Source organism: Egretta garzetta, unplaced genomic scaffold (assembly GCF_000687185.1).
Source record: "Egretta garzetta isolate BGI_Z169 unplaced genomic scaffold, ASM68718v1 scaffold142, whole genome shotgun sequence".
Lineage (NCBI taxonomy): Eukaryota > Metazoa > Chordata > Aves > Pelecaniformes > Ardeidae > Egretta > Egretta garzetta.
Window position 1 is genome coordinate 875,906 of NW_009258955.1, and position 12,892 is coordinate 888,797.

At 39.0% G+C, this 12,892-nt stretch overlaps 1 protein-coding gene across 1 annotated transcript in view; it reads left to right on the forward strand.

Moving 5' to 3' along the window:
* Nucleotides 1-11,139, forward strand: part of GPR158 (G protein-coupled receptor 158) — a gene marked incomplete at its 5' end in the record, with an annotated part of 205,263 nt that extends 194,124 nt beyond the window's left edge. Inside the window, 4 exons of the mRNA XM_009634558.1 lie at nucleotides 2,169-2,307; nucleotides 6,653-6,758; nucleotides 8,764-8,910; nucleotides 9,685-11,139. Of these exons, the coding sequence (XP_009632853.1) occupies nucleotides 2,169-2,307; nucleotides 6,653-6,758; nucleotides 8,764-8,910; nucleotides 9,685-11,139 (1,847 nt within the window). The remainder of the gene's footprint in view (nucleotides 1-2,168; nucleotides 2,308-6,652; nucleotides 6,759-8,763; nucleotides 8,911-9,684) is intronic.
* Nucleotides 11,140-12,892: the final 1,753 nt, after the last annotated feature.

Here is a 12,892-nt window from a genome sequence, read left to right on the forward strand (position 1 = left end):
CAGTGATTTGGCTTTAGCAACCTAATTCTAACCGTTTTCTCCCTTTCAATTTCTTCTAAATCAATACAGAGCAATTAAAGCAATAAATTTCAGTGCTTTGAAGAGCAATATATTTCAATGCCGTGATTCTGCATATGCGAGGCAAGCATACTTAAAGAGAAAAACCCAAACTGCTAGCATTTGTGAAGGAGCCTTTAATCTTATTTCATTAAAGCAAAATTTGTATTCCACTTGCTCAGAGAAGCCTTCAGAAGCAAGATGGCTTGGTAGGTCATTCCTGTGTAGGTGTTTTTAAGAAACCAGAGTAAGAGACTTCACTGGTAGCATAGCTAATTACCTGGGAATGAAATGGAAGTAGCAGCCAGTTTTCCCAAATGGTGAATGTATGGGGGATGTGGGAAAGACATACCTGCGTACATGCTTCAGTAGAGCTCAAACTCAGGCTGGGACACATAGTCTCAGAGGATTCATACCATGCTTTTTTCATTTTGACACTCAGTAAGGTCCCAAGTCAAACTACTACTTAGCCAAAAGGTTTATTATTGTTGGCGTTTTGGTGAGGAATAAGATACAAATAGCAGCATGCGTGGATTATTCCTTTTCAGATGTTTGAGCTTATGTAACTGGTAAAACCAGTGGGTTTATGTAAGGTATGTTCTAGTGAAGATGATGGTCTTAAAGCTAGGCCATCTATTTTTGATAAAAGTAAGAAATATGCCAAGTGTTGTTCAGAGTTCAAACTGAACTCTTATCAGAGCACAGAGAGATCTATGTAAGTGAATAATTTTAATTTTATCCAGACTTGTTTCTTATTGATTTTAGCTGAGATTCATAGCAAAATTAGAAGTTTTGAAATGCTATAACAATATAACATAGGTGATTTACAGCAGTTATGGACTGTTAAAAGCGGAGAAACAAGAGGACCTGTTCTTATGAGATATCCAGTGCAGATGTTTTATTTCAGTCTGTTGCTAATGGCAGGGTTCACAAGCATTTGTGTCCTTATCCAAACCAGACCAGTAATGATTTGCTGATCGTGATGGTGGGCAGATGTCACTGATCAGCAGTTCTAGTTACAGTATAACAGCATGTATTGGCAAAAATAAGCATGAAAAAGAATTGATTTTCTCTTATGCTAAATTTGACTGTAGTTTTTACTGCAAAAATTCAACAAGGCAAAAGCAGTGTGTGAGTAACAAGGGGATCCCACTCAATTTGTGAAGCTGGTCCAGAGCAGCACCGGCATTGCAGGGGTCTAGCATGGAACTCCGTGTTGCTGGATAACACTCAAACACTTCCAGCCATCATCAACCCAGACTGCAAGTGAAGAGGTGCAGGCACCAAATCTACTCACAGCTACATGGCAGGGCTGTGGGGATTTTTTTTCTGGAAGGAGAGGTTTTTCAAGACGGGTATGAAATCATTTCATTTGTATCAAAATCAAAATGATGTCACACCAGACTGTCCACTGGAAACTGAAGTAAGAGTACTGCTGGGTGCAGATGAGTTAGCTCTAACAGGATGGTTTAAGCTGATCCTAACCCTTTACTCCCTCTCCTTTCTTCCTTTACTCATTTTTCTCCTAACAGAGGGAAACACGTCATTTGTTGTAATTACATTAGACACTCAGAAATGACTCATCATATTATGGGCACCAGGAAAAGTAACTATCATGAACAGAGGAATTTTTTTAACCCAAAATATGTTGTTATATCTGAGTTATAAACCTTTGAAATGAACTGTTGTCTTAAAAAGCTTGTAGTCTAGTAGTAGCACTGGTGTCTGCCTCTATAACAAGAACCAGAGCTACAAATAAAAATACTTGTTATTTTTATTGATGCCAAACTTCTTGTAGTACCAATTTGAAAAGCAAGCAAGACATTATTAAACATTGTCTTAAAGTTTGTCAATTGAAAAACTGAAACACCATGAATGCAAAGGTTCCTGATCTGGAAAAAAGTGTGTAAAATTAGAAGTAAATGTATTGTGTAGAGTGACAGTATCTGAAAGAGTTTGAATGCCTATGTGTGTGCCAATATACATATATGAGCATATATTGATTTTGCATAGATACTCACACATACAGAAGATACTGTAGTACTTCAAATTTCCTTCCTTTTTCGTCTATACAACTAATTGTAAATTATTTCTTTTTGTTCTTCTCACAGCTGAATTTTTATTCCTCTTGTGGGGTGTTTATCTCTGCTATGCAGTGCGGACAGTCCCATCAGCATTTCATGAGCCACGTTATATGGCTGTTGCAGTTCACAATGAGCTCATTATCTCTGCTATATTCCATACAATTAGGCAAGTGATCTCTGGATTCAGTGATTATTTACCTTTCAGGTTTCATATGGTACATCTTAAAACGGGTGGGTGGGATAGGATGCATAATGGAAGGTCTCATAAATATTTAATTCTGCTATTTAAGTGATTACTAAACTTAAAACTCTTCCAATAGCATTCAAGAGTATGTGCAATCAATTTGTTAATTGTATAATTAGGGGTTTTTTTTCAGTATAGCTAGCTGATATGTTCTTGGATCAAAGTTCAGTATATATCATAAATTAGACATAGCAAAACTACTGTCTGTCTTCAGTCATCTGCATGCTGCTCACTGGTTTCTATCCCTAGAAAAACAGCAGGTAAGACTGTTGGTTTATATGAACTTTTCCTGGTGTGTAGCAGATTGGCAAGGTGCAGCTGTATGTTACAATAATTTTACTGGTTTGTGCAGGAAGCACAGTGTTTTATATGCTGACAAAAAATTGTTATGCATATGATGCTGTAACAGTAATATTAAGCACATGTTTCTTATAAAGTTTATAATGAGCTCTACATTTCATACTTGTAAATTATTAGAGTAGTAAGAAATAAATAAGGGTCTTTGCCAGAGCTACATGAAAATTGTTGTATATGCCTTTCCTACAGAACACCCTGTAAAAATTATTTGATCCTTTTGTATTTAGAAAATTCAAAATAGCAAGATAGCATGAATTGATCGTAGAAAACTCAAAGTAGCAAGATAGCATGAATTCACTGTATATGCCTTTCCTACAGAGCACCCTGTAAAAATTATTTGATCCTTTTATATTTAGAAAACTCAAAGTAGCAAGATAGCATGAATTCCATCTCATGCTCTAGGAGATTCTTATGACTTTCTTAGGACATTCTCATGCCTGCCTTTGCCTCCTGACAGACCTTGACTAATAAGATTTATTTTTTTTACATCTCTCCATTGACAGTCTTCAAATACTCTGTTCCTTGGTCTGTCTTGGAACTCACATTTCTCTCTGCCTTCTTGATGTTTGCTGCCATGAGGCATCATTTTTTCTGAGTAAACATCAGCAAAGCAAATCTTTTGTTTCTAGTCCTTTTAGGTGCTCTTTTCCGCTATCATTGCTATAAAGTTCACTGCCCTTTTCAGGCTTGCAACTTTTTGTTTCCTTCACCTTCTCCTAACTCCATATGTCAATATCCACATACTCTCAAAATCTTCTTCGTTACTCCCTAACACAAACATCTGCAAAAATAATGTTTAAAATCTGTATTTGATGGAAGCATTTTTCTCTTCATTCCTGTTAGATATAAAATTCAGGTACAATAATTTTGAATTGATTATAACTAATATGACAGCTTCTCAGTCAAAATTTTCCCCCATTAATTAATGTTCCTAAACCATATTTTGAGCCATGTTAGAAGATACAGTCCAGTGCATTAGGAGAGCTATTATGTGGGCTGCAAGTTTCTTTTAACAATAGGACAGGATGAAAGTAATCTTGGATTAAAAAGAGGGGAAAAGGGGAAAGTGTGGCATTTTAATGCATGCCATATGAAGGAGACACAAAAGGATTAGGTCTTTCAGTTTATCCTATTGAAGATCCTGTTCCTTCAGCCTAAGGTCTGCTGATTTTGTTCTTTCTTCTTTTTTTTTTTTTTTAAAAATGTACATTTTATATTGATTCTTTGCCCTCTGACCGATACATGCCAGTTTGTTGAAAAACTATCATGTACTATTTATGTACAGGAATGAGTAAAATGCACTGGAAGTACACAAACCTTCCTGAGATTATGTCCATTCCTGTATACACAAGTCTTAATCCAGTCTTTTTGAAGTTCACATTTCCTTACATTGTTTTTGCTTCTGTCTTCCCTGCCAAGTTCTGGATGTAATTGAAAGAGTGGAACTGTAAGACTCAGATTTATATGACATATCTGAGTTGTCATGAAGTCGAAAGCACTGGAGCCTTGAAGGACACCTACTATGACAAGGCAGCCATTCAGTCTGAAAATTCCCGAAGCTCATATAAGATTGATGTGATGACTAAATAAAACCTTGAACTGTTTGTATTTTGATTTCCTTTAAAAATATTCTTCCCTTTTCAGAAACAGGATTCTTGATTATCTTCTGATCAGCATAGCATTAAATTCCTGCATTGCTCTTTCTCTTATATTACTGAGAAAAACAAAATTTGTATGGCAAAAATCTCATTCGAATAGAAACCCCATCTCTGCTAGGCCTGAGTGGATATTACAAACGCTGTTTTGCTTTCAGGAGTGTGGCATAGATGCCGCAATCAGTCAAGATTTAACATAAAACAAGCAAAAAGCCTTCACAGAATTTGAGGATTGGAGCTGTTAAGGGTTGGCCCAAGCCAGCGGGCATCAGGAGCTGAGAGCTTTCTCCCATCTCTGTCTGAGTTGTGTGGCTGCTGCTGTTTCTGTTTGCAAGCCTGGCAAGGCTGAGCCGTCACGCACAACACGCAGCTGGCCACGTGGACCAGCGCAGGTCCAGCACGCACAGCCTGGTCCTGTTCCTCCTCTGCAGCTGATCACATTTGCTAATGAGACATGCACCCTGTGTAGATTCACAAGCGCACTGCATTCACAGGTCCTTCAAATACGAGCACAGTCCTTAAGCCAATCTAACACCCTTTATTGGGCTTGGGGCCTCATACCCAGTCAGAGGCGGAGACCTTGGGTCTTCCCAGATGCAGGCCTCCCATGTGCCAGCTGGTCCAGCCTGAAGTTTGCTCATAAATTGCACATAGACACTTGCACAGTTTAGAGAGTGAGATCACATGGGCGTTGGGAGAATGGTTTAATGAGAAGATAGGAGATGCTGAAGTGATCAGGTACAGGGCTCAGTCAGCGACAACTCGCTTACATCTCACTAGCCCCTTTCATCCCCACTTCTTTCCGTGCTTGATCTTCCCCCATCTACCTTAGCCCATCTCTGTCCTTGTCTTCTCCCAAATAAACAACCCACCCTCATTAGTTTTTTCCTATTGGTCCCAGTTTTGCTACAGTTGTACTCAAATTCGGTATTTCTGATATCATTAGCTAGGTAATCACAGCCTTATATGCTGTTACTGATAGGGTTACATCAGTACTGCTGACCTTGCAAGTTCTACTCCCCCAAAGGCCCCCCATGCTTTCTTCCGTTGCCTGTGAAGTTTGGCCATTTTTCAGATGACTCCCTGTTAACCACCTGTGAAATCTTGCCACCCCTTACAGCACCGTCTGTGACTTTTGTTCACTTTTCGCTGTTATTTGTTATATCGAGCAGTTTCTGATGTCATCTTCAATAGTTCTCATGTTGTGTTCAGTTAGCTAAACCTCAGGCCTGAGCCTCCTCATATCCCTGCACACCTCAACAGCAACATCTCCGTAAGAAATAATTATAATATTTTATTGTGTTCATGAAACATTTCATTTACAAAGTATTAAACAAGAAATTATGACTGTATTATTATGGCATATATGCCAGTGTTTCATGCCAGACTATTTCTGCTAACAAAAGCTTCTGCAAAATGTGCATCTGTGGACTTGGATAAGTTGCAAATGTCATTTCTATCTGAATGATTTTTGTAAACCTGCAGGTGACAAGCCAGGGGTACATCCATTCATCCGTCACACTGCTTGCCATTTCTATCTTTGAGAGCTCACTAAAGCAGAAAAGCCAAGCATGCTCCAGCTAGCTTTAACTGCAGTGCCTGTTCTACCACTCTTTTATAAAGCTCAGCAAGGAATCGCTTCATTTGGGAGGCTCACCACCACCCATTTCCTAGCGTTTGCAAGGCTCTTGGGCCCTGCAGTATTGAGCTGGGCAGTCCTGCAATCGAGACGGTTTCACTGCTCCCGGCTAAAATGCATTTTGGTTCGGTTCTCTCTTTGATGGCTTAGCAGCCTCACTCTGAGGCTGTGATCTATGGGCCTCCTGTATTTATGAAATACACTGCAATTTATCATAGTACATGTGCTTACTTAACCTAAAGTCATCCGTTCGCATCCTTAATGTATGTAAACTGCCATAACTCAGTTCAGGCCAAAGAAGCTGTGATAATATAAACCATCCAAAAAAACAGCTAGAGTGAGAATGATGGGATAAGCACTAGCCTTTAAGGTCTGTTGTTTCTTTTTATATTTTGTTTTGGCTTGTTGGTTGGGGTTTTTCCTGAGCTGTTTTGGAATTGTGGTGTATAAGTATGTGGATGTAATTTTTAGTCTGTATGAATGAAAGCAGTATAGAACAAACCCAGTTGTGTTTGGCCTTTCAGTGCAAAGAAACCTAAGGAACATTAAAATGTTAAATCTAATGCACTGGAGAAAAGGCAGTGAATTGAATTGCAACCCTGAATTCTGTTTTCAGATTCATTCTTGCTTCGAGACTTCAGTCGGACTGGATGCTGATGCTGTTCTTTGCACACACACACCTGACCGTGACAGTCACTGTTGGGCTACTTCTGATCCCCAAGGTATTTGTGTCTCCTGTCTCTTTTCTTTTGCCAAGACGGAGGAAGATAAATGTTGTCATGCAGAAGTAATGCTGTGTAAAATTAGCAAGCAGCTGATAAAAAAGGAAGATGTAAAATTTGGCTATGTTACCTAAAAAGCTGTATATTTTTTTTATTTTAAAAATTCTTACACATTTTCAAAGATTCTTTCTTTCAGCTTTCAAAATTCCAGGGGTTTAAAGTACTTAAAATTTTGATGAGATGAATACAAGAAGGAAAGAATCCTGCCTAATGATGCTTATTTCGGGGATTTAGGTGACCATGCTGCTGCCAGAGTTAGCTGAGATCAGTCACAGACTTTAGGCAGGGGGCTAGAAAGACTAGGATGGACTGCTAAATAAAACTAGAATGAGGAGCTTGGACTAACTATGAGATAAGAGAGGTTGGGACTTAAACCTGTGAGAGGCTGAAGAAGGAGACCCCTTTGCGAGTCCAAGCCTGGGCTGGATGGATGCTGCAGACCGAGAGGAGACGTGGCCTGTGGTGCGGAGCCAGCACTGGGTAGGAGGAGGAGGGCGCAGGGGGGAAGCATGAGAAGGTGGAGGATGACAGGAGGCAGGGAAGAGGCGAGAAGGCGCTGCCAGCACTGCGACACGCTGGCTGTCAGGCACAGGGGCAAGGCGACGGAATGCCAGGGGCAGGGGAACCGTGGGCAGCTCCACCTGTCTCCAGCATCACTCCACAGGGTTGGGATGGAGCTCTCATCTTAGTACCCCAGCAAAGGAAATCATTTTATAATGGCTTTTGAAATGCCCAATAATATTAATTGAAAGGTGCAGAGTCAAAGAGAACAGTAAATGTGAAAGCTACGTGTGAAGGAAGAACATTAAGCAGTTCAAGTTGATGCAATTATCAGTTTAATGACGCTGCTATTCCTGTCTTTTGCCTATGTGTGAGAACAGGGTATGCTGATAACTGTCAAATATACATACATTAAACAATCATAACAAGGGGGCACATTGATGCAGCCTTAATACTGAATAACCTTGTTTGATTTTAAATTACTTTTCTGGTCTTTAGCAACAGTCTTATTATTTTCTATTTTACATTCATATACTTTATTAGATATCTTCAGAGATGTCTTTCTAGAGTAACCTAGAAAATTTGTTGACCTTTCTGAAGCTGACTCATAACTACTGATCAACATTTCCATTTTTAGCTTATTATCTGTGTAACACTGAACAGACTTTTCTCCCAGCACACCAAAGAATTCAGGAAATTAAGAGAAAATTCACAAGGTTTAGTTCCATTCATAGAGTCCCGAGGCCAGATGACTGTGTGGACAACAGTAACTACAGATGAGTGAATCAATATGAATAAAAAAGTAACTGACAACCTCTCTCCAATTCTTGATCTGAGTATTTGCTAAAACTTAGAAGAGAGAAATTAGCTTGTCTACTTTTTCCTTCTTTTTTTTCCTTTTTTTTTTTCTTTTTTTTTTTTTTTTTTTTTTTTTTTTTTTTTTTTTTTTTGCCACCCCATCTCTTCTTTCAGGGTCAGGATCTAAAATGGGAGAATTGCTTTCTGCAGGATTATTAACTGTATGGAATGTAAAATACAGGATTATTAAACTGTATGGAATATATAAACACGGTCTTATGCTTTGAGCAGTCTGGTTGGAAATACTGGCTGAAAGTCTTATTTCTATAACAGCTTAATTTAAATGTAATTTAAAGAGGTTCAAATAAGCATCAAAATAAGTGGGGTTTTTTTCCTTATGCAAATCTCTTAAGATTTATCAAGTTAAGCCACCATGAATAAGAGCTCCTTCCATACAATACTGGTATTCTGTAGGACACTACTTATGCCAGTGATGCCTATAGCTAGTGGTTTGAGTTCAGAAAATCACATAAAATCCATAGCAGAATCATTGTGCCATAAAAACTGTTGATGTAAACTCTTCCAGTGATGTTGAAGTAAACTTTTGCACTGATGGCAACATCTTTTTTATAAACACTTATTGCAGTTTTCACATTCAAGCAATAACCCAAGAGACGATATAGCTACAGAAGCTTATGAAGATGAGCTTGATATGGGTCGATCTGGATCCTATCTGAACAGCAGTATCAATTCAGCATGGAGTGAACATAGTTTGGATCCTGAAGATATTCGGGTATATGTAATTCATTTAAATAGCATTTATTTTCAAGAATAACACTTTATCCTACGAGTAAACTCTGGATTGCATCCATTTGACTTGTTTTGCAGATATCAGCTGAAACAGGCCAGCTTAGGTCTCTCAATGATTGTGGTATCAGGTCATGTAAAATGCCATGGAAAATATTCACTGGTGTGAAGAGAAGCTGCATTGCTAGTTGTAGTAAAAGTCATACTGGAGGCTGAAGAGGGGGAATCATCCACAGCGAGAGCTGTTTATCAGTTTATATAGCCTCTTTGAGTTACCTTGAAGTGCAGACAGCATTTGGTGTCAGTGTGATTAGTCATTTGTATGCAACATACACATAACTACACCAAACTATTTAACCTATAATTTTAAAAACAACGTGATTAACAGGAGAAAATACTGCTATCTTACAGGATAAAAGGGCTTGTGTTCCCAGAATAAAGCTATAGAGTTCAGTAGGAAAGCACGCACCACAGCATTGCACAATCTGAAACACACAGTATGAATGTATATGAATTGTGCATGCTGTGTGTGATGCACAGCTGTGGGAGGTAACTGGTTTGTGTACGAGGGTTGAACTTATTTTTACAGTGGAAAAAATGGGATTCAAGTCGATGGAGAAATGGCATATTCAAGAATTAGAAAAACCAGTGCAGTAAGTTTAATGCCCTTTGAGAGCAATGGGCAATGCGTTAATCAGGCTGCTTGTTTGACTGGACTCGCTCTGTGCGTACTAGTTTTGCCATTCGCTTTGCTTTGCAGGATGAGTTGAAGAAACTATATGCCCAGCTTGAAATCTACAAAAGGAAAAAGATGATTGCTAATAACCCCCATCTCCAGAAAAAAAGGTGCTCTAAAAAGGGCTTGGGGCGCTCAATAATGCGACGTATTACAGAAATCCCTGAGACAGTCACCAGGCAGTGCTCCAGGGACGAGAAGGACCTGATGGAGCACAGTGCTGTGAAGAACACAGCCACGCTGAGGAAAAACCCACAGGATTCCACGAGTTCTGCAAAGCCAAAAGAAGAGACTTTGAAAAACAGAGTCTTTTCGTTAAAAAAGTCCCATAGCACTTACGATCATGTTCGGGATCAAACAGCAGAAGCGAATAGCTTAACTACAGAAAGCGCAGAAGTTATAGCTGCTGAGAATTCACTTCTGGATTCCTTGAATGGTAACAAATTAACCAAAAATGCTCCGGAAAAAGTTGAAGCTGTCTCCACTGAATCAGTCCCTTTGGTGTGCAAATCAGTAAGTGCACATAACTTAAGTGCCGATAAGAAGCCTCTGCATCCAAGAACATCTGTGTTACAAAAATCCCTCAGTGTTATTGCTAGTGCCAAGGAAAAGACTCTGGGACTAACAGGTAAAACACAAAGTCTAGAAGAAAGCACTAAATCTCATAAATCTCAGCAGAAGGGTAAGGAGGCCAGCAAAAAGCACTCAGCCTCCGATAAAGGGGAGCATAAGGATTCCCACCGGAAGAACTCTACCCACTCTGAGGAAACAAAGAAAACCCATAAATCCGGAATTATGAAACAACAAAGGGTTAGTCAAACACCTGCAAATCCAGACACAGGCCCAGGTAAGTCTCTGCACAAGGACAATTTCGACATAGGAGAAGTTTGTCCTTGGGAGATATATGACCAAACTCCTGGTCCTGTGCCTTCTGACTCTAAAGTGCAAAAACATGTGTCTATTGCTTCCTCAGAGCCAGAGAAAAACCACCCTTCCCAGCCAAAGGGGAAGTCTCATCATAAGCTGAAGACACCTGAAGGATATCAGCAATCAAATCAAAAGAGCTCAGACATGGTGGAGGCAGCCACTCGGGAGACACAAGAGCAGCAGGTCTTTGAAAATGAGAAAAAACAGTTGAATTCCAAGTCTCAGGTTTCCCCTGGGCTGAAGTGTGAGAATGTTAATAGATATGCACCTAATACCTGTGCTGGGGAGTGGGAGGAGCTACCCCAGAAAGCGGCAGAAAAGGAAAACCTCAATAAATTGGCAGAACAGAAAAAAAATGCCTCTTCCGAGGGAAATGTGCTTTCATCTGACTCCCATAAGCCAAGTAGTTACTTGCAGCAACCTTTAGCATCTCGAGCTGAAGTCTGCCCTTGGGAGTATGATACACCAGATTTACCAAATGCAGAAAGAAGTGTAGCTTTATCGAACACCTCTGCTATAAGTGCAAATAAAACAGCAACACCTCGAAAATAAGAGGCTTTTGGACTGAGGAGAGTAGCAACATTGAGAAGAAAGACAACAGGAAAGACAGAGGGGACTTAGGCCAAAAGGATCTGAAAATTCCTAAGGAGCATCACTTAAATCAAGGGAATCAGCATTATGAATAAGTAGGAGTCAAGCAAAGTAAATTACCATTAATGTTGTTATTATTTATTTGTTGAGTGCCAACAATGTGATTAGCAGTGCCCAGAATATGGTCCCTGCTCCAAGGATTTTACTGTGTCAATGAAAGAAACCTGCCTTTGTGAAATCACTTCTCTTTTAAAAGAAAAAAAAATATGGTGGTAACAAACGCACAGTGTAGATCTTAACTATTTCTGAATGCCACAGCTGGCTTTAGCTTGCCCTTCGGACTTTAAAGATCCAGAAGAAGTAGGGCACATAAAATGTCTTGATGGCAAAAAGGGGTATCAATGAGCAGCTTATTAAAATGACGACTTTTCACTTTATGTATTTAATCTAGATAGCACTGCTAACTCAATGCATCCCAAAAATACATTTTATATAATGATTGCTCTCATTTTCTTATTTCTGTGTGTTGAAGTACATTGTTGTGTCTCATATTAAAGCATTCCAGACTGTATAATTTTTGCAAATAACTTTGATATTATGTGACACAACAACACATTTATGCAATCTGCAGATACTTTCTTCTAATCGCAAGTTAAAATACCTGCTGTAGACTTTTTTGTTTATATATAGAATTGCAGTAATCTTTCACTGGCTATGGAAGCCGTAATTCATATTGGGAAATTCCTTTGGGCTTTGGAGATTTTTTTTTCCCCTGTGATTTATATAGTGAATTTTTTGGTTTACTCTCTGTTATTTAAATTTATAGTTTGATACTGTATTATTCAGGGGTTTTATACGCGGTAAGTTACTTGTTATGCACTTCCCTGTTAATGCTCATGGCCTTTGTTGATAGTGGAAATTCAGTCGTCTTAGCTGCATATTCTGGTAAGTCTTAGGACAACTTATCTGTTGTTTGTTACTAATTGGAAAATATAGTCTAACAAACCAGAATTCTTACTTTAAACATCCATGGTGATGATCTTGTTCAGTATTTCATCCTGAGCACATACTGCTGAATAAGACAAGCAAGAACGACAACAAATATACCCCAGAAGTGATCACCTGTTTTACTAAAACCAGACAACTCTGGGAAATTTATTAAGCTAGCTCATATAGAACAACCGTGTACTGTTTACCCCTGTTGGCAAACCTCCAAAAATTGGCCTTTGGAGTGAGAAGTCCAAAATATTACTCTTCCCCTATACATGCAATTGTAAGAGATAGTGGGAATGGAAATGATGGCATCTCCCACTCTCCAAAATGCTTTGATTTTTTTTTTTTTATCTAGCTAGACATACATTTACAGTAAAAGTTAGTGTTTAATACAGTGCTAATTTTCAGTAATAGCTACAGTCCTCATTGTGCAGATGAGCTTAGTTCATAGATGTCCCATTCACAGCTATGAGCCTTGGTGATGGTGTACCATCAGGGCCTGAGGACATATTGTAACGATTCTGAGGAGTATCGCTAAGAATAAAAAACCCTCAGTCATCTAAATTCAGTACCCATAAAGTGCTATTCACTAGAATTGGCTAGACGTACAGTACTCCAAAACACAGACAGCTCAGTCCTAAAGAACTTGTGCAATATGAGAGAAGTGATGGGATTCAGTGGAAGAACATGAAACGACGATGATTGACTAGAATGTGTTGTT